Raw genomic sequence first — 22,440 nt, 5'->3', positions numbered from 1 at the left:
GTTAACTTGCTGCATGTCCTCTTGTAAAAGTAATGTTCTTCCATGTCTATAAAAGAAAGTATCCAGGGCTAACACTAATGTCCATAATTTATAAGTTGTCTGCAAAACAAAGATTCCATGGTCAAATAAACTTAGAAAATCCTAGGTTAATCTTAAATAGATTATTAGGGGACTTTTCATGCTGTGGCCTATGATTTTCTAAGAGAAAATTTAGGGGTGTTTATTTGACCCTGAGATTTTCCCACTAATGCATAGTAACTTTTGTAAAATAAATTTTAATTTTGAAATGATTTCAAACTTATAGGACAGATGCAAAAATAATACAAAACTCATACAGGGGGCCCCAATCAATATGATGGCGTAAGATGCTTCAGGGCTCCTTCCCCCCATAGAAGCTTTGAACAATCAGTAAAAACTGGCAGGAACATCTGTTTCAAAGTTCCAGAAAACAGTTAAAGGACTGCAGGAACAAGACCTGTACTGAATCAAGAAAAAGGTTACTTAAAAACTGGTAGAATCTCATGGTGTCCTAGCTGGTCCCTCCCCTACCTCACAAGCTTGGCATGGGCTGGCCTGCACTTCCACTGTGGACCCCTGGTCCCCATTCTGGAGGGATCAGAGTAAACCTTGTGCACATACTGGGAGCATGTATGTCTGGCCCAATCTCTTTGGTTGCCAGCAGAGGGACTGAACCAGGACACCAAGTCAGTATTAGCAAAAAAAAAAGAAAAAAAAAAAAAAAAAAAAATATAATTGAAAGTTTTGAAACTTGCCACCTTATTATGTAGATTATGTTTCAGTCTGAGACTATAAAAAAACAATAAACTTAAACCAGGTTAATTTAGTATAGGCAATACTTAAAATAGGCATAAAAATAAATTTCTGGATGCTAGAATCAAAGTTACGAGGTGCAATTAAATAGCTCCTTCTCTGGTTATGTTTGGATGGAATATTGAATTTATTGGAGATATTGTATAAAGTATAACATTATATTAACATGCAGAAATCAATGAATAATATTTCAGTTTCTTTCAGTCATGAGATTTAAGCTTAAGATTTACAATTAGAATAAAATATTAAATATAATTCCATTGAAGATGGTCTAATAATTTTACAAAACTCAAGTTAAAAACAATGGCCAAAGATTTCAAATTTTCTTTTGTCTATGTTTAATTTCTGATCATAAAACCACTTCCTTGATGTATATTAAATCCAATAAACACCATGCACTGAGGGTATTGATACTTTCTTAAAAGACGTGGAACAATTTCACAATTAAAATCAGACAAAACACATGCTAAAAAAGAGTCATTTCTTATTTGTGCCATAATAGTAATAGTATTTATTGGCTAGAGTGCACTCAGAATAAGTGGCTCCCATGTCACCAATTCTGCACCTTGGCTTTGGCATTCTGTTGTTTTACTGGTGTTGTAAGAGGGACCAAGCCCTTAATATTCTTCTGACAAATAAATCCTATTATTTATATACTGCTGAAGCACTGCCATAAAATGAGGAGACACAGAATGTTGTGTTTTCCAAAATAACTGCTTAAAACCTGTCTTGTTTCCCTTTTTTGAGTTTTAATTTTGAGATTTCATTTTAGTTTTTGCAGTAAAAGGACCAAAAGTGGAAAACACTCTAAAGGGGGAAAAATGATCATTATAGTCTCAACCATTCTACTTTGGAAATCTGAATGGTCATGATCTTGATACATTTTCCTTAACATGTGAATAAAGAAGTTGACTTAAACTGGCTGTAGCCATCACTAGTGATGCTTTGCAAGCACCACGTTAAGCACGTGGATGGTAATATAATTTGCCATTCTGGCTTTCACTAGGGTTACATATCCAGCTATATTTGATGATGTAACCATTCCCAGCAAAGATATGCTGTAGTGTTCATTTTATTTTTGCAATGCCTTTCTTTCCCCCACCTCATCCTCTTTCATGCCACCTGCCTACATCCTTCCTAAGGATACTTTGGAAGCAGCTTACCCAGGCGCACAAAGCCCAGTGAGTGACAGAATCAAGCTGCATATCTGTGTCTGTTTCTAGGGTCCAAGCTCTTTCCCTCCCTCTCCTCCATTCACAGAATAAATAGCTAATGTGAAAAAGTAGATGCAGTACACAGGTATTCAAGGAACTTGTATAATATTACATATTAAGAGCAGATCACAGCTATTTTGGGAGGGGGGAACTATGCTTCACCAATAATAGCATTTGACTCTTCACTATTGAAATGCTATATCTCCTGGTCTGTGGTGTCATTTTATCAGCTCCTTCAAATAGGATAATAAGGTCCATATCCAAATGTTTATCTCTTACACTATATAATGATATATGAAAGCAAGTTTGGGCTTATTAAGTCCAACAACTCGATATTAAGATATTAAATATAATCTATTCCTGGGATATAAATGAAAAAGGCATATTTTTGTTTTCATTAAATTGCTATTGGTGACTTTATGGTTAGGGTATTATCAACTTTTTGGAGAATGTGTCGTATTATATTATCCAAACAGATTGTGTATAGATTTTATTAATATAACTGTTTTTTAAATTTTACTAACAGATAATTATCTTGAATATCTTTGGACTCATAATATAATTATGACTTGTTGCTGAGAAGAAATTAATCTATTCCATTTTAGTAAAATTTAATATATCCTAAATATGTTTTAAATAATTCATTTCTATAATTTCTGATAATACAATAGAAGTAAAATAAATAACTGCAAATATGTCTAAGTTGTTCATGCAGATTCATTACATGTTGTGATAGAGATCTTAACTATATGTTTGACAAGCATTATCAAATCATTTTCAGTAGGATTTTCCTTGCAGCAGTAATGGATTATGATATGCATCCTTTAAAGATTTCATGAGTGCTTCTATGTAGTTGTAACATAAATTACATTGACTAGATATTTATAAATGTTTTTTTATGCCACAAAAAAAAAACAATTTAAGTTGGAGGAAATCTCCAAAATACACATATGTGTGCCAATTGTTTAAAAAAAAGGGAAATGGTGCTATATAATTTCCACATTCTTGAAAATATCAGATGATTGGCCTGTATATTATCTCTAAATGATGAAATTTTCTCTCTTTTATAAATACTGAACTATGCATTTGAAAGCAGTGCTAGAGTGATATTTGGTAGAGACTTGTTGCTGGTTAATGAGGCTCTGCAATAAAATTTTGCCAAATAAGTAAGTTAAGAAGGCTTCAACCTTGATGAACTATCTTTGTCCTCAAGGTAGTTATCACTACGTTAAAGCCCAAATGGTACATTAGTGGATGCCAAAATCTATAGTCTTGCAATTTTTAGTAATTAATCCCTAAAGAAACGACAATGTTACACAGTAACTGGTGCCCCGGTAATTCCCTTACTACAAGCTAAAGGAAAACACTCCTAGGTAGCTTGGCTTGGTTATTCTGAAATCACAATGATTCATGAGGGCGAATTACAAACATTGGGGTTGAGACATGAACAGAGCCCTTTTAAATTCCACGCTATACACCTATGAAACAGTAAACCTGAAACCTACAATAACTTACTGTTGTCATTTAATCCATTGCCTTATCCTCCTCTTTTGTTGAAGATTGCCCTCTATGTTGGGAATGTTTTGTCTTAAAATTTTTAAAAGTGACAGCAATGCTTTTTTTTTTCTTTCTTCAATTCAGTTTTATTGAGATATATTCACATAACCTACAGTCATCCACAGTGTACAATCACCTGTTCACAATACTATCATTTAGTTGTGCATTCATCACCACAATCAGTTTTTGAACATTTTCATACTTCAAAAAAAAAAAAAATACAAGTAAAGAAGAACACCCAAACATCCCATCCTCCCCCTACATTGCCCCTACTGTTAATTTAAATTTTGTCCCCATTTTTCTACTCATCTGTCCATACACTAGATAGAGAGAGTGGGAGCCTCAAGGTTTTGACAATCACACAGACACACTTTATAAGCTACATAGTCATACAATCATCTTCAAGAATCAAGGATACTGTATTGCTGTTCAATAGTTTCAGGTATTTCCTGCTAGCTATTCTAATAAACTAAAAACTATAAAGGGATATCTATATAATGCATAAGAATAACCTCCAGAATGACCTCTTGATTCTATTTGAGATCTCTCAGCCACTGAAACTTTATTTTGTTTAATTTCTCTTCCCCATTTGGGTCAGGAAGTCTTTCTCAATCCCAGAATGCTAGGTCTAGCTCATTCCTGAGAATCATGTCCCACGTTGCCAGGGAGAAATACACCCCTGGGAGTCATGTCCCACGTTGCCAAGGAGATTTACACCCCTGAGAGTCATGTCCCATGTAGGAGGGAGGGCAGTGAGTTTACTTGCAGAGTTGTGTTAGAGAGAGAGGCCACATCTGAACAACAAAAGAGGTTCTCTGGGGGTGAATCTTAGGCACAATTATAAGTAGGCTTAGCCTCTCCTTTGCAGTAACAAGCTTCACAAGGGAAGCCCCAAGACTGAGGGTTCAGTCTGTTAAATTGATAGCCCCTAGTGCTTGTGAGAATATCAGTAATTCCCCAGGGTGGAGCAGTTTAATATTTCTGCATTTTTCCCCAGTCCCTCATAGGGGCTTTGCAAATACATTTTTATTCTCTACCCAAATTACTTTGAAATATATCGGGGTTTCACTCTAACCTGTACAAACCAACCAGTCTCACTCCCTATTCAAAATTCCATGTAATTATGGAGTTTGAATAAACTGACCATACAAGTTAAATTATTTAATGAGCAATAGAAAAAATAGATTTTGCACCAAATAAACATCTCTTCCTTTGGTCTCACACGAAAGTTGAAGTTTTAAAACAGTCAGTATCATCCTTTACTCTTTAGCTCCAGGGACTGACCAGGTTATACACAAAGAGCTTAGACAGCAAGGCTTTTAATGTCAGAGACAATCCTAAAGAAATCTTGGGAGTGGAAAGTACCCATATGTGTTCTGTGAAAAAGTAATGAGATGAAATTACTTTCTTCTTTTTGAAATTCAAGCAAATTTAAAATGATTTTTTTTTCACTAATTTAGTTACTTCCTTAACTAAAAGCTGACAAAATGTATCATGGACTTTAGATAGAGTAGACAAATATTTAAATGTTGTTGAAATATCCTTTTAGTCCACCATAGTCATTTGATTTAACATATCAGATGCTTCCACTACATTCTCACCTCCCCCTTCCCTACTCTGACCTTTCTTTATTCCCCTTGATACTTATCACTTTTAAAATTATATATAATTTACATGTTTTTTTTGTTTGCTTAGCGTGTATTGTTTATTGTCTGCTTCCCGTTCCTATATGGTAAGTACCAGAGTACAATTTTAAAAAAAAATCTTGTTTATTGATATAGTCTCAGTGCCTAGAAAAAGTTCATCAGATACATAGTGCTAGGTAAATATGTGTTAAACATAAACATGAAACATTTAAACAATGAGGAACACCACAGCAAATCTGAAGCAAATCTGAAATTTGTCTATTTATAAGCAAAATATATATTTGAAAATTATGTTGCTTCTTTGCTAAAAATGTTATGAGAGGAATACAAGCAGACATTAAATTATCTTTAGTCATGGGCTAAAAATAAAACCATCCCAGTGACAGCTTTTTGAACTTAAAAAATTCGTGGCTCTTACTCAGTAATAACTGGAAAACAAAGAAAAACAATTATTTTTGCACCCTGTGTGAGAAATAAAACTATTGGAAAATAGCAAGTTAAAAAATTAGAGATTTTTAAAATTGCTTAAATTCCTGCATAATATGTTTGCATGGACTTACTGTATTAAGATGTGACTTAGATTAACTCTATTTTCACCTCATTTCTTCAAATAAATATATTCTAAGTCCATCATGTAAATTATTTACAGGAACTTCATACAGCTGAATTTCCTTTCATATAATAATGATAAAAAAAAATGATAGTAGTTACTTTCATCGTGTATTCAAATGCCAGTCCTGTTACAAATATGCTGCATCACTTCGAAGAAGACACAGTCTTTCAGAACACATTTTTGCACCTGAGAAAAGTGGGTTTGACCTCCATGAACTCTGAATTTCCTCACACTTCTATGATTGTGTAACCATGTCTTTTTTTCCCCATATGTGATTTTGTTTTTAGGTTAAAACTCTTAAATATTTACAAATCTATCATAATCTACTCTTTAAATTACTAGTCTTTTGTTAAACAAACAACAAAAAGTCAGCATGTTATACTGAAGCTTTGGTTAGTTTTAAGAGGTACACTTTCTTATACTGCTTTGTTAAAGATAGGAAACATTCTTTGGGTCTATATTTTAAAGATAACCTCATGTTTATCATGAGTGGTCTTGTTCTAGACACTGAATTCATTGTTTTACTACCATTATCCCATTTACTGAGGGAAGTTAGAAGAACTGCTTAAAAATCTGGCAAATATATATAAAAAGAACACAATATTAAATATTATCTTATGTATTAACTTAATTATCTTGACACAAATATTAGCTTAGATATCTTATCCTTAATCCAACAGATTGAATTGTGTTTTTTCAATATTTAAAAAACACCCTTAAAAATTATTAATATACCAATTATTTTACCTCACAGTTTATTTCAATCTTCTGCAGAAGGCCTAATTATTGTAATGTGGAATGTACTACCCTTTCATTTTTGCATGAATTCACAAATTGAGCATATATTTAGAAAGAAATCATATTTCTGTAAACTGCTTCACTCTTCAGGTATAACCATCATATATCTTCAGGAATATTTATTGCACAGTTTTAGTTGAAGCATCTATTCATCAAATCTAACCTTAGGTATTATCTTTCTATTCCTCTAAACTTTGAAGTACTGGCTTCCAAATGATCCATTTTCATGACCTAAACACATTGAATATGAAAGTTTTGTTAATAATTCTTTTCCAGAAATGACACATTTTAATGGTGCATGCATGAACACAAACCCAAGTACATATACACATTCTTTTTTTTCTGGCCATAGAACATAAAGGACAATTGTATAAATATATCTATATTAGCACCAGAAGTTCTAAGGCAATATTTGATAGTTAAAAAAGAGTTTTCCCTTAGTTACATAACTATTACTCTGATTTAAATTTGAAAGTGCATTTAACTCAGTTATTTCTATTTACAGGATTTTGCAATGATGCTGTGCTTCTGAATACTATGTTCAGTATCTACAAATAAGGTATAGTTTATCTTATTTTGCACTTGAATGTTGCATTTAATAAGTTGAAAACCTCATGCCAAGAATTCAATTACCAAGGTTTATATTAAAGCTATCTCTGGGAACCCTTTGAGTCTCATAAAGAAAATCATAATTAAATTGTTGATTTTGGGATCCAAGTTGTGGTCATCAATTGTATGTTGGCAATTACTTTGTCATTGTTTCATTTAAATGAAAACTCACTGTAAGGAGATGTCTGCAGTTTGCTTCTTGTCTCAAGTATCCATTGTTTGCGGCAGAGTAAAAATGTTTGACTTGGCATCTTTGCCACTCAACAAAGAAATTTCTTTGCCAAACATCATGTGGCAAATGTAATGCAGCAATTGCTCCTCTGAAAAGGACTCGTGTAGAGATATTATGACAAGATCCAATAGCCACAGAACAAGACCATGTGGTAACATGAGTTTATTAATATCAAGAAAAACTTAAAATCTAAAATTAGAGTGTGGAATAATGTTAGGGCGCTGCATGATTCAGTCTTTTATGCATAGCTCAATAAATAATTATTTATCTGATTCATGAAAAATTACTAATTTTAAATTGAACTTGAGTACTACTTGAGACCATAAATTAATGGTAGAAATATTATTCATTGCTTAGTCTGTTCTGGAGTAAATGTTGTTTTTAATAACAAAAGCATTTTGATATGCAAATCCACTTATTTGTGACTTTTTCTATATGAAGAGACTCTGATTGCCAATGTACTTCTGACTGAGTACTTGTTAGAAGGAAGGAAGGAAAGGTAGAAATGTGAAATATGAAAAGTAAATGCCAATCCTTAAGGCCCTGGCTTTTAGGAAAGACGGAGGACAGGAAACAGCTTTTTTTTGAAAGGTCTTATTGGAATGACCTGGAATTCAAATCACTAAAGAAAATCCAGTTCAAGGACACTTTCTCTAGGAAAGCTAGTTGCTTCTTAGTCTAGGAAATAAATGAAGGAGAAAGCTTTGCAGTTCATTATTTTAGTCATGTTTTTATTCTTAGTTTCTCACTAGAACTTTCAGAAAAAGTAAACAGCTGGGTAGAAGAATCTTTTTAAAGTTTCATATATCTCAGCTCTTCTTCCTCTGATTTTGGAAGGAAACAAAATCAGATGTGATTCTTTTGTGATTCTTCAGTTCTAAAAACATATTTCTAATTAGATATAGTAAAATAAACTTGAAAGTTAAATGAAAAATAATTGAATTGTATTTATATTCAACTATTTTGTTTATTTAAAAATATCCTTAGATAACATTAGATATTTTTCAATTAATCTGTTACCTCTGATAATGTAAAATTTAAAAGCACATTTGAGTAATGTGTGCTTAAGAAATCTCCCATGACTGATTCATCTTTTCTTTCCTGGTGAAATATTCCCCCAAATAATTAAAAACAAATTATTTTCAATCCCTGAAATAATTACTTAAAAAAGTGTAAAACCATCTTACAATAAAGCAATTGCAATTTAACCAGTATATAATTTTGCAGAGGAAATTTCTTGCCTACTTTAGGAATCCTACAAGTTGGCATAACACAGTTAATTTTTTATAAGAATTTTACTATGCTCTGGCAAATAAATTACACCAAACAATGTTAAATGGCAAAGCTCTCTTCTCTTAAATGTTACTCAGAGTACAGTGGTTGTAAAAGTATAATAGTGGTGAAATACTTTATTCGAATATCAAACTTGTCCTTGAGACCTTTGTCTGAGTGTACAATGAAGGCATCCCAAAGAGTCAGCATAAGAATTGCTATGACTTCATAAGTTTTCTATTACATGCTTGGACCAATATTCCCACTGCCCGCATGACTGTGTGGTGTGAATAATCTGCAGAAGTATAATCACTGAGGCAATAAATCTAAGATTTCTTTTGGATGGGTTCTTTTGTTATGAAATTTTAGGAGAAGAAAGAGGAATTAAGAATATCCACAACCCAAATGATCAATATGTGTCATTGCTCAACTCTTATCAGGATTAAATGAAGAAGATGCACTGTGCTTATTTTTACTGCTCTTTCTAAGAAGCTGTCTTCACATATCTATTTTTATGTATGTCCCACATTTAAAAGATAAAGCAATGCACATCATGTTTTCTTATCTGAATTTTTATTCTTGATTCTGCTGTCAGAGTGATGAATATGTATAGATAGGCATATAGCAAGAGAATTTCTGAGAGTGATGAAGATAAGAAAATACTTAATATTCTCAGTAGCAGATAAATGAAAAGGAAATCTGTTGGTTACATTTGGTATTCAGTTCTCTTAATCAGTGCTTGTAAGGCTGGCTTACAAAAATGTTTAGAATATTTGACATTCACTACTTGTTACATGCAAGCCCAAAGGACATTAATCGAGCAGAAGATGACTGATTTGATTAATTCTATCTATTCCATTTTTTAATACTTCATTATAAACAGCCTTCCTTCATTCAGGCATCATATTTTTATTTCTTTATGGGCTTTGGATTCTAATTGGTCATAGAGATAGCTGAATTTTTAACACAGAAATAAAAATCATACTCATCAGTATGGGCTCTTTACAGGTTGCAATACACACAGATACCAAATATTTGCATTCCAGAATGTTTTGACTTTGAAGTTAACCTTTCAGGTCCATCTGAATTACCTCTTGGTTGTGTATCTCATTTTTTCTGCTTCACATCCTCTAACCCTAACTCTAGCTAGCCCATACTACCTTGGCTTTTATGTTTTTTTATAAAATCTCCTCTGGATTCCTCTCTACTTACTAATAAACAGCCCATCACTTAAAGCCTAGTTTAAAGCTGACCCCTATATCCTCTCTATGCCTTGCTAATCTAAAGTGTTTTTCACCTTTATCATCACTACTTTATAAATAACCACATAGCATAAATCCCTTATCTTATAATTGCTCTAAATGGCAGATTACTTTTTTAATGCACTTTATTGTTCAATGACTTTGCATTGTATTGATGTTTTCTCTCCACCTAAACGGCAAGATTCTGGTAGAATGGACATATTTCTATAGGAGGGAGCAGATGAAGCAAAAATATTACTGAAACAAAATAATCAAAATTGAAATAGTTATGTCACATGCATATGCTAAACAAAAGGTGGTTGTTAAGAAATTAATTAATGACAAATTAAAAGAAATTTCTTCTGGCCAGCAGGCAAAGAGATTCTAGGTCTTACAAGTGCTTCTTTTCCAGGATCAGAATTTGCAAAGCTACAGTGAAAGCAGAAATGTTTTACATATTAAAACAGAATAATTTATCCAGTGTTTTTTATTTTCTGCTTGTTTTTTGTTCTTTTGTTTTTTTCCCCACATCTATGTTTACATTTGTCAAGAACCAGCTTTTAATTGACTACTTCTTTGGATCTGTATAGGACTTCCATTTCAAAATATTTCATCCATATTCAGAAATCTTACCACATTTCTCACTGTCAAGAATAGTGATCATTTTCCTACCTAACTCCTTTTTTTTTTTGATAATTGCTAATTTAATTTAAAGTGGGATATCATTGATTTACTTTTTTTACTCATATTGATAAATGTTTTCATTGAACTATGTTTGTGTACTCACACACAGACAAAAGCACACTATTCAAGGCCTTAAATGACAAATTATTTAATACATCTAAGTCATCAGAGAGAAAACTGGGATAGAAAGTGGGACTAGAAATACTTACTTCTCATGAATGATTTATAGATTAAATATATTATTATACTTAAACAGGTAGCAAGATATCTTGCTCTTAGTAAATGTTTAAGAAATCATAGATTGAATTAATCATAATCACTAGTAGTAAAAATAGTTAAAATTTTCAATGCATTATGCTACACATTTCCTAATTATTTTTTTAATTCTTGATTATGAATTGCCTTTCATGTTCTTCATGTGGAGTAAATAGAAATAGCAGCTTGTTCTTTTATAGTATGGGTCTTTGTATATCTCAGAAAGACTTTCTCTTATGAACACATATAATTGAAACTTTTTCCCAATTAGTTCTGAATATGGTGTCTAATATATCCTAGTGTTTCATTATGTGAACAGTTTAGGGGCCAATCTGATTCTTATATCTTTGGATATAATTCCCTCTCAAGCTTCTGTCTTTTTTGCCATTAACATTTGAAAATTCCAGGAGGAGATGTCTGGTGTAACACATTCCATTAAGTTTTCCTGAAAACTCTCAATTTTTAAAGTACAGTCTTAAGATAAGAGAGGCTTTCTTCTATATTTTATTTTCCCCATGCTCAATCTGTCCTGCTTCTCTTTTCTTTGAATTTCTATAAGTCATAAGTGGAATCTATGGCTCAATTCTCTATATAGTTCCTCTTTTTTTTTTAAATTGGTTTATACTCTAATCTTTTTCTTTTGATTTCTGGGAAACTTTGCTTTGTTCTTCCTTTATTAGGTGTTCTTTCTATCATTTGCTCTTCACTCCTTTAATTTGACATTTTTGTTTTCCCTTCTTACACTATCTTCATGATCTCACATTATTCTTGTAGCTAAAATACAAATTTTATTGACAAAACTAAATCTCAGATCTGCAGGGAAAATGAGATTTCTTCTATTTAGAATGTAAATAATGTTATCTACATCTAAAACCTCCAGATTCTTGTGAGATGGGGGGGTGAATAAATAAGCTTATCCAATGATTTAATTAGCCAACTATGTTCTGTGCTCAGTTTCTCTTAGGTAAAATATCTTGTGTTTTGTTGATACCAAGCCCTCCTCCTTTTTCTCTCCCTCAACTAGTGATTAGGTTTGTGTGGGGGTTGGGGTCTCAGGGTGAGTGGGGATGGGGGATGGGATAGTGTGGCTGACAGGACTCAGAAGGATGTAAAATGATTTTGGCCTTATGCACTATGCCCTCTGCCTTCTTTAACATGACATTCCTTGTCCCTTTGAGCCTTTTAGTCTGAAGTCAGAGCCTCTGTAGGATTTGTGATCTTGGTCAGGGTGCAGTAGTGACCTCCCCCTTTCTCTATGATGAAGCTCGACTCTTGAGTCCCATTGGCTGTGATGAGTGAGACACTCTCCAGCCCTCTGCAAGCCCTCCTTTTCTCAGATGCAAAGATCTTTCCGGCCAACTCCTTTGCTAGATTCTCAGCTGAGACGATGTCTATAATACATCAGAACCAATGGCTGCTAAAGGTAAAATTCAGAGCTTCCATCTCCTGTCCATAATAAACTGCCAAATTTCCTTTGGGCTTCCAGAATTCTACAGGGGCATGATGGCAAGGGACCCAGCTCGGCCCTTGGTAATACCCTCACTCATATAACATACTTCCCCTCTCTGAGCTTGTCTTCATGCGACTCTCTTCTGTCTTCCTGATTTTTCTTTTCACAAATATCACAGAATAGAAAGGGTGCAGGCCAAGCTATTATTTCCCATTCTCTATCGTCATATGTAGGCTTTATCGTGATCTGAAGGGACATCTCTATATTTGAATTCAGGAGGCACAGTTGTTTTTATGATAAATTGGGTGTGTGGAAACAGAAAATTCTTTCCCAATACAATCACTTGTTTTACAAGTCTATTGGCACATCTTATCAAGTTGATTTGCATGTTAGATGCAAAAGATCACCTTGTAGCCTTTCTTTTTTAGCCACACAATCGGTTTTAACAATCCTGATCTTTCCCTAATCACATTGATGTCTTGAGTAGTCTAAAAAGAATATTCTACTACTCAGAAAGGAAGAGAAGAGTTTATAACTACTTTTCAGTTGGCTCTTGAATTTTGTTGGGTATTATAAAAAGGCATTCCTACTTCTCCAATATGGGATATGGTTCCCTTTTTCTTAAAAGGCAGCATTTCCCCTAATAAAACCCCTTCTTTTTATTCTTGACTTGCTTATCCGTTTGAGAATGTGACAATGCTTTCATATTTCCTTTATGTAATTAAGTAGAAATTGAGGTGGATTCTAAGATTAAATTTCTTACAGTTAGAATTTTTCAGAAAAAGAGAGGTAAATTTAGATCCAGATAAGTTACAAGATAATTTATTTGGTGTTATTGCCAGGACCAGAGGCAAAACTGCAAATATTTTGGTTTATCACCTAGGCAGGCCAAACTGTGTATTCCATAAAATGCTGAGAAATTAGGGTTTTTTGATCCACAAAGGCAAAAGGTTTCCCAAGTAACATGCTACCTTCTTCCTAGCTCATGATCCCTCAGTATCCTAAGAATCTGGAGAGTCGGCCTGTTCTTTCAGGAAGCAATATAGCATATAGGACCTCAAAGTCTTCCTGTAATGTTTTCTGCATCCAGCAGAAATTCCATGTAGTATCTGTTAAGTGAATTTTGCCATCCTTATATTTAAACATCATTGCACCATTTTATTCTTCATTGAAATATTGTACTTACGTATGTGTTTGTCTTACTTAACAAACTAGATGTTAAGCTCAGTGAGATAGCTCACAGTTCTTGAATATTTTTGGAATCCTATGCCCTTAATAAGACTTAGTAAATGAATTTATGTTTGGAGACAAAGTAGCTTTCCTATTTTGAACTCTTTTTATGTAAATGTATTGCATCTTTTTTCATATTAATTATTGACAATGATTTTTTATTTTGAAATACTTTACTAAGGATTCATAAACACAGTAAGCAGACCATCTAAGTTGATAAAAATGACCCTCCCTCTGTGAAGACTTGTGACTGCCTTGAGCTGTGTTTTTGCAATATCTGAGTATATGGTACATTTTCTTTTTATGTGTCTTCTCTCAGTCTAAACAATATTGGCAAGGACAAGGCTTCCTAGAATGAGATGTGTTTTTATTCCTTTAATTGATTGTTCAATAAATGAAGGGTAAAGTTATGTGATCTTGGCTCAATGGTTAATCTTTCTCTAATTTTATTACAAGACACCATAGATACTGTTAACATTTGGCTGTGAAGTGTTTTGCCTTCCCATATAAATGGTGCTTTGAAATGTTATGTTTTTTTTATCCTCATAAGAATAAAACTGATCATTCATACCATATTTTATTTTTAAAATAGTGATGACTATCAATTCAGTATATTTTATACAGTAAAACCATATCAATGTAGCCTTTCATATCTGCTTATTAAGTTTATCAGAATCATTTTTCTATGACCTAAATCAGACAGATAATGTATCTCCTCAGAATTTTTGGAGTCCTTGAGGGATCTCAAGTAGTCATACAATAGGCCAAATTGCCTTTTCCATGTATGGTTTTTATCAGGCTTCTCTCTCGTCTAGGGAAAGAGAGAGTTTCTCCATGATTTTCTGAGTTGGTGTATTCAAATCATGGTTGGTCGCCACAATTAGCTTTGCAAAATATTTTATAATTTAAGTCTGTCGGAACTTTAATTCTTTCTGTGTGCATGTAGGAGGAGAGATTAAATTTTCAATTTTATCATCACTGTATCATTAATTAGGGAGCATCTAGTATGTGTTGAATACTTACACATAGATTATGTTATTCAATCCTCCCACCAATCCATGAAATCTGCATTATTTTCCCTTCTCTGCACGTGAGGAAAGTACTCATATTTATAAATGATTAGTAGAACTGATACTGCACAAAGTGCCTGTCTCACATCAAGGAACATTCTCCACCCCACCTCCTTTTTATTTTACTGCCTATTATCTCTGCTAATGGTAAAAATGTGGGACTTCTTAGATTTTGAGCATCGTTAATTTTGCAATGAGCCAGGTTACATAAATATGTTATACATAACTTGGTTTCTTTCTGTGACATGTATATATTAATATACACTGTTCCCTGAAAATATTAATAACCCATTTTGACAATGACATGGAATATTTAGAAAGATTTTATTGTATTCTCATGATAAAATTAAATGATTCAAGTTAAGTCACATTCTGGGATAAATGGTTTGCAAACCACATATTTTAAAAAGAACATGTGTTCAGAATATATAAGGAACCCTCAAAATTCAATAATAAGAAAACAATTCAATAAAAAAGAAGCAAAATATTTGAACAAACACATCACCAAAAGAAGAGATGCATGCTCTGTGATCCTATGGATATGTAACTCTAGAAATCACAGAGTAATCTGTAGTGACAGTAAACAGATCAGTGTCTGTCAGAGGATGGGGAGAGCTGGAAGAAGTAGGAATAGGGAGGAGTTACACAGGGACATGAGGAAACTTTTGGTGGTGATGGATAGGTTCATTGTCTTGATTCTGACAATGGTTTCAAGTGTTGAACTTGTCAGATTACACATTTTATTTATGTGAATATATTGTATGTCGATTAAAACTCAATCAGCTCGTTCAAACTGCTCATCTTAGTAGGTATAGTAGGTCTTTAAAGAGGCAGAGGCATGGACAAAAAATGCCAAAATGGCATCTTTAAGTAACAAATCTTGACTGTGGGAGAGCAGTATATGAAATCCATTATTTTAAAATAGGATTATATGATAAGCACCCTGAATATCCAAATGAAATGCCTATTGATTTCCAAAAAGGAATTTCTTCTTAGTTATGTTAAATATTTTAATATAGAGCATTGTATAATAAACTCCCATATAATTTAAAGTTATACTAGATTTCTATTTGACCTAGTTTTAAATGTAAAGTTATATTGGATTTCTATTTGACCTTGTTTTTAATTTTCATAATTATCATTATATTCTTTGTATACTGTTAAAAGAATGTTGACAAGGGAATGATCAGATTTAGTTTTATGTGGACTGGCATATTAATCAATTAATTGGAGGTGAAAGAGGGATATAATGAGGTACAATTACATTTTATAAACTTAAAGATTATATTTATTTCTAGCTCTTTTTTTATATATATACACAAAGATATTAAGAAATATATTTTATATTATTATATTATATTATATTATTTGGCATCTCTTCACCATAAAAATTTTCATCTGAGTTAGTTAATAATTGCCAAGACCTGTTTATGTAATATGTTAAAAAAATATCCCAAGGAGAGTAGAATGGATATAGAGACTTTTGATCTATGAATTTTAGATATTATGGCTGGATTGGCCTCACTCCAAAAGTACACATGAATTGGTTCCCTAATTTACTTTCTGCCTAACTCTAGTTGTTTGATTCTTCTCAGTCAGACATGAAAATAAGGAGTGTTCTTGGTGATATCTGTCCCATCCTATTTCCCTAAATTCTCTTGATTATACAAAAGTCTTATTCAAGAGTTTCATAAATAAATGAATATTTCATAATTTGAAATGTATTGAATAACCTATATGTGTGCACACATATTTTATAATTTAAGATACACACACACACACACACACACACACACCCCAAGTTTCCTCTGATACTTTAAAAATATAGACAGAAATAACAAAAGCCTGTTTTATGCCTCTAAAGATCTGTTCTTCCAAAGGAAATAGAATATAAAGTGAGGAAACCTGACAGATATAATAGTTAGTTCATTCCTGAGGCAAATACATTACTGGAAGAAATAACTGCAAAATATATAATAATTCCTAAATATCTTTCCTTGTGCAGAAGTCTAAAAACAGATGTTTAATAATTCTCTTAAGTTAGATTTTAGGCATTTAATACGGAAATCCAAAGCTGTTTAATTCTATAAGCTGAAAAATCAGTTTAAGGAAGTGCTTTTCATGGATGATGGAAAGCTATTCTAATTTAAAATTAAAATAAAATTAAGAAAAGAAGTCAGTCTGCTATAAGGAAACATTTTCCCACTGTTAGTCATAGATGAATTTTCAAAATTATATTTGTAATCTATAGTGACAGTAAACAGATCAGTGTCCATCTTTATATTTAGTATAGGAATCTACCTCTTTCACTTTATTTTCAATGTAACAAACTTCCTCTCTTTTTCTAATATATAAAAACAATAGCAGAGAATGAAACTCACCAAACTGTTTATTCTGAAAATAATTTGCTAAATTAAAAAAGTGGTTCCTTGTGGGTGTATGTGTGTGTATGTGTTTATTTTTCAGGTGTGTTTAGGTAAAGTTAGTCATTTCTCCTAAACCTCCTAAATTGCAGAAAATTTATTAATGTGGTATCTATTTTTACTACTTAATAAAATAAACCTAACTAGATGCCCCAGCCTCACCAGCCAGGGAGAATAAAAATGAGAATACAAATTCATGTTTCTTTTACTACTCAAATGATCATTTCCTTGGGTTCTCATTCTTCTTATGTATCTGAACTTGAGAGACTATCAGCGTTGCTTTGTCAGTTACTCTCACAGGACTATTGTTAAGCTCCGGAATATGTGGAAGAATGAGAAGCCAAAATCCACTACCAGAAAGAATCCTAACTGTCTTGTAGTTAGCCAAACATGATACATTTGATGTCCAGATGAGTATACAATTATGTTTAAATATGATAGTTCATGTAATGATTATTATTTTTCTGTTCGCTCTATACCATTATGGAGCACATAGAATGATCTTTTGCATTACTTCTCTCTCCTTCTCTCCTTTCTTATCTTTCCTCCATAGTGAGTTCTGTTTCCATCCTATCAATCTCTTTGTGATGAAAACTAGCAACGATTCTTATTTTATAAGCCCTCACCTTCTTCCCGTGATTACAAAATGAACAAGCCTTTCTTTTGGTAATGTTGATTGTTTTTTATAGCATGGTTTTGATGAGGCAATATTACATTGTGGTAAAATTCAAACATTGTGAAAATAACTTCTGTTGTCCCCATCAAGATTTCAGTGATCTCAGTGCCTCATGATAATTAGTATGCAAACTTGTTTTCTCTCTCCCTTCCTGAAGCCCTAGCAGGTATGAAATTTCTCTCAAGCACCTAACCTAGAAATAGGACAGCTGCTAGTCTTGTGTTTTCTTCTGTGTTTTGCCCCAAAATCACAGGCTTTTTCTTGGTCATATCTACTTAATATTTAATTTTCTAGTTCATTCGTTCATTTAAAGTTTCAGTTGCTGGTTATAAAGTTGTGAGTAAAACAAAATCTCTGCTTTCAAAGGCTGGGCATTCTTTGAAGCATGACAACTGTATATAAACAAATGACTGTTAAATATATAATGTAATGTATGTAACAATTAGAACTATGAGGGCAGATAAAGCAGGTAATGTAAATGAAAAGTTAGGGCATGCTATTTTATGTAAAATTCGATCATCAATACTTATTTTAAAACAAATATATAATTGAATCAAGATTCTTCAGTGTAAATAGAAAATGATGAAATAATTAATTGATGTGCAAATGACAAGATTTGACTTTAGTTCTCAGAGCTCCAGAATCATATTTATTTTAAATTCATTTTTCACTGAGGAAAACCTGTTACTTTTAAGATGTTTCAGCTAATTTGGCTAATCACTTCAGTGCATCTCTTTGTAGTCTCACAAACTCTCATTAAAGCCAGTTTCTCCCTTCAAACTGTTTCAAAGCATTGAGCTTTTAAACCTTGGCCCAACACTTACTAGGCATTATGGAAAAGATTTATACTTTTGAGATTCTGGTCTTGTGGGATTAAATGTGTCTAAGAATTATTTGATAAGAGTCATAAGTATGCATGTACACATCTGCCTTTTTTAGTATTCAAACCATGATATTCTTTATGTTTTTGCCTTCACTCTACTTTTTTTTTTTCTGATTAAGAAACTTTATTACAGAAAATGAATGCATCCAATGTCCCCAAATACATTTGTGACAAGAACAGACACACAAGAGACACACAAAATAGTTTCTACATCACAGCTTTATTCTTTCCGATGGATAAAACGTCATTCAAGGAACAGGGTGAGGGGATTGGGAAAGAGATGGTTTAAAGAAAGCAGGTACCGTCCTTTACAGAGAAAGGCTAACAGGTTGGCCTCACAAGAATACATGCTGCTGGCCAAGAAATCAGCTAAGCCTGAAGTCTTGGATGGTGAAATCAGAGAAACTAGAGTGTCATTCCATTAAGAAGAGCAATCCTGTGACCTGGGTGGAAATTTTCAGAGTCGTGGTCTTGCTGTAAGCACCTAGTGGGCCAAGTGGCCTCGACTTGAGCGTCTCTTTAGAACTGAAGCCCTGCTTAATCAAAGACTACTGTGCTAGACAGCTTCCCCCACCTCTTTAGCTACTGCAGGAGCACAAAAGAAAGTCATGGCCTCTTCCAGTCTTTGCCCTTCCACAGTTGGCATGCCTAGTTACAGCCAGCCGGAGGGGCACCCCTCAGCAAGAAACTGCTTCCTTCTGAGGGCAGGTTGAGCTTCTCCTTACTACTGGATGAGGTTGGTCACAGCTCCAAAATCTTAGCCAGGTAAGTTGTGTCGTGGGTGGCAGCAGCTTCAGGCTAGAATGTCAAGCAATGGCTGTGGGTTAAGTGACAAGAGAGGGGCATGGCTGAAGCAGGGGGACCAATGCTGAGCAAGGGCCCCTGGGCTTTGAAATTAGTGGTCAATTTCTAGAAGAACTAGAAAAATGGATCTAGGGCCAAAAGTTCTGACATGAGAGGCAATGGCTATGATTACACAGGGGTCTGTGACCATGACTTGGACCCAAGAACTGACAGGGTGGGGAGGACACTGCATCTGGACACACAAGGTTCCAAATTACGCATTTTAAGAAAAAGTCATTTTCTCCCGAGCAATGTCACCAGAACATCCCCGTGTGCTTCACAGTCTCAATCCTAAGTATGTGAGTGTTAATGCTAAGCAGTACCGCTACTCGGCCACAGCAATGCACCCTTCACGACTGCAGCCGGGTGGGATGAATGACACAGCAGGCTTCCAAATAGCCTTTACTATCACCATTCACCTCTGTGGCTGCCATCCCTCCACAACCCAGACAAAACGTTGAAAACCATCCACCAACATGAAAAACCACTGAAACACCAACTGAGCCTCTTCCAGTCTTAGAACATTTAACAACAATCTACACTGATAACACATGAGCTCCAATCACATGTAGGCTATTCCGGCTTTTAGCATGCGCTTCAGTACTTAGAAAGTTAAACCCAACAGCCTGCCCTGCAAGCTCAGGTTCCCCAACACCAAATCTACAACAGGAGCCATGACACCCTTTCCTTGGGGCCTTGGGTTTGGGGGAAGGTAGGAAGGAAAACTGGACACTGTCTCCTACCCCACTGTACCCATCCACTGCCATTGGGGTCCAGGATACAAAGCTCAAGACTTTGTCAAATACTGAGCAGGCCCACCAAAGGGCATTCTGCTACATGGTGGAGGACAGGGGGCCTGGATGGAGCAGGATAAAGCCTGACGTTTTTACAGTTAAGCAGTGCATGTGGCCCCACAACATAGGGGAGGGGACCAAAATATCAAACCCAGGCTGTTGTCAGCCTCAATCCTACCCACCCGCCTTCCTGCACCTTTTGAAGGCTGTGAAACTTTGCCCAGGCCCAGTCACCTTAGCTCCTGCGTTCAACAGTTTAGACTCAACCTAACACCAAACACAATATCCCACAACAGTGTCAAGTAGCCATCTCCTTCATCTCCATCCTAAGTAAGCTAGCCATATTATGTAAAAAAGCTACTGGATTTACAGGGATGCCAGCCTTCAAACAGAATGGGGTGTATTGTTCTAAGGCTAAGACTGCAGTGAGTCAGAAATTTAGACTGTCATAGAGAACAGTTTTAAAAACGTAATACTGTTTACTTAACTTCAAAAACATTTCAGCATTCTAAACATACAAAACAAAAAATAACAGAATGTTGCAAATTGTGTTTTCAAGTACAGAAGTTTCTTGAACTTTGATGCAGTGGCTCTTCACTCTGCTGACAATGAAGAGTTCTACAGTTAGTTTAAAAACAAAGTTTTAAAACTACCGCACATAACTAAAAAAAGCCAAACACTTCTCATGCCAGCAGAGCCCTCCCCCTTTTCCACAGCTATGGATGGCAGCAGAATGCTATGTCACTATATACAAAAACAAGACAACCTGAAGCTAAATGGATGCCCACTGCAGTGCCAACAGGTCCAGCTTCCCAGTGCACGCCCTGAGCTGCGGCCCTGCCAAAAGGCATCCCCACAGCCGCCTCAACGCCGAGCACGGCCCACCCGGGCATTTCCCTCATTTCATTCATTTTTACAAACTATAGATATGTACAGTTGATAACAGGATTTCTAACCAAAAACCATAGTAACACCACCTTACAAATTAAAGAACAAACAAACAAACAAACAAAAAATGCCAGAAACATCTTTCAATGCCTTGTCATACCAATGGCAAAGTGCACAGTGAGGAGAACACCAGGGTGCTTTTTCACTTTAAAAATGTCTGGAAATATGTACAACTTTGATACAGTTTCAGGGTGCTCCCGACACCCATGGCCACTTCATGTAAACCACTGACAATTTCTAGAGCACTTTGAGAGAACTACAATATCATGATGATCCAATTTTGTAATTAAACCGAATGAGGGCAAGACACATCTCAAGTAAGAGATGTGTCCCATACGGCGCTCCCCTACTCTAAGGAGACAGAGCAACAGTTTTTTTAATTCCTCCTCCTCTTCTTCCTCCTCCTCCTCTTCATCTTCCTCTTCCACTTTTTTCCGGGCAACTTTAGCAGGACCCTTCGCGCCATCAAACTTCCCTTTACACTTAGAGTCGGCGACACCCTTCTCATACTTCTCCTTCAGCTTTGCCGCCTTATTGTTGTAAGGTTGCTTTTCATTGTCACTCATGTTGTTCCACATCTCACCTAGCTTTTTGGCCACATCTCCAATAGAGATGCCAGGGTTTGTGGACTTGATCTTGGCGCGGAATTCTGAACAGAACAGGAAGAATCCAGACGGAGGCCGTTTTGGAGCATTAGGGTCCTTCTTCTTGTCTCCCTTCGCTGGCCCATAATCCTTCATTTCCCGATTGTAGCGTACTTTGTCCGCCTTCGCCATTTCATCAAATTTAGACTTCTTCCCAGACATTGTCTTCCACTTCTCAGAGCACTTCTTGGAAAATTCTGCAAAATTGACAGGGACCTCGGGATTTTTCTTCTTATGTTCCTCTCTGCACATCTGCACAAAGAAGGCATAAGCAGACATCTTGCGCTTTGGTTTCTTCGGGTCACCTTTAGCCATCGTGACTGTATTGTTCGCCGGTCTAGGCAGCGCAGCGCACAACGCGCGGCTTGGCGCTCCCAGCCTTGCGTTAGCTGCCTCCCCGAGAGCTGCCCACTCTACTTTTTAATTTTTAAAATTTTTTTTCACTCTACTTTTTATTTTAAGCAAATCTGTAACAATCAGCAGCACTTCAGTTTAGCTTCCCTCCTCCGAACCCTATTATAAGGTAG

The 22,440-nt window shown here is 34.8% G+C and overlaps 2 protein-coding genes across 7 annotated transcripts in view; one reads left to right on the top strand and one right to left on the bottom strand.

The window, feature by feature from the left end:
• PCDH15 (protocadherin related 15) overlaps nucleotides 1-22,440 on the top strand; it is a 1,822,477-nt gene that overhangs the window by 667,962 nt on the left and 1,132,075 nt on the right. For all 6 annotated transcript variants that reach the window (XM_037804906.1, XM_037804907.1, XM_037804908.1 and 3 more), the window contains one exon: nucleotides 7,165-7,218. The gene's annotated coding sequence lies outside the window, so the exon portion shown is untranslated. The remainder of the gene's footprint in view (nucleotides 1-7,164; nucleotides 7,219-22,440) is intronic.
• On the bottom strand, nucleotides 21,485-22,263 carry LOC119509915 (high mobility group protein B3-like). Its single transcript, XM_037803899.1, has one exon. The coding sequence runs from the start codon at nucleotides 22,226-22,228 to the stop codon at nucleotides 21,485-21,487; it is 744 nt and encodes a 247-aa protein (XP_037659827.1). The 5' UTR covers nucleotides 22,229-22,263.

Source organism: Choloepus didactylus, chromosome 15 (genome assembly GCF_015220235.1).
Source record: "Choloepus didactylus isolate mChoDid1 chromosome 15, mChoDid1.pri, whole genome shotgun sequence".
Classification (NCBI taxonomy): domain Eukaryota; kingdom Metazoa; phylum Chordata; class Mammalia; order Pilosa; family Megalonychidae; genus Choloepus; species Choloepus didactylus.
This window is presented reverse-complemented; position numbering and strand designations above follow the sequence as displayed.

Bases quoted from the DNA above. Each gene is read 5' to 3' on its own strand.
- LOC119509915 (XM_037803899.1), bottom strand. From the start codon at position 22,228: ATGGCTAAAGGTGACCCGAAGAAACCAAAGCGCAAGATGTCTGCTTAT.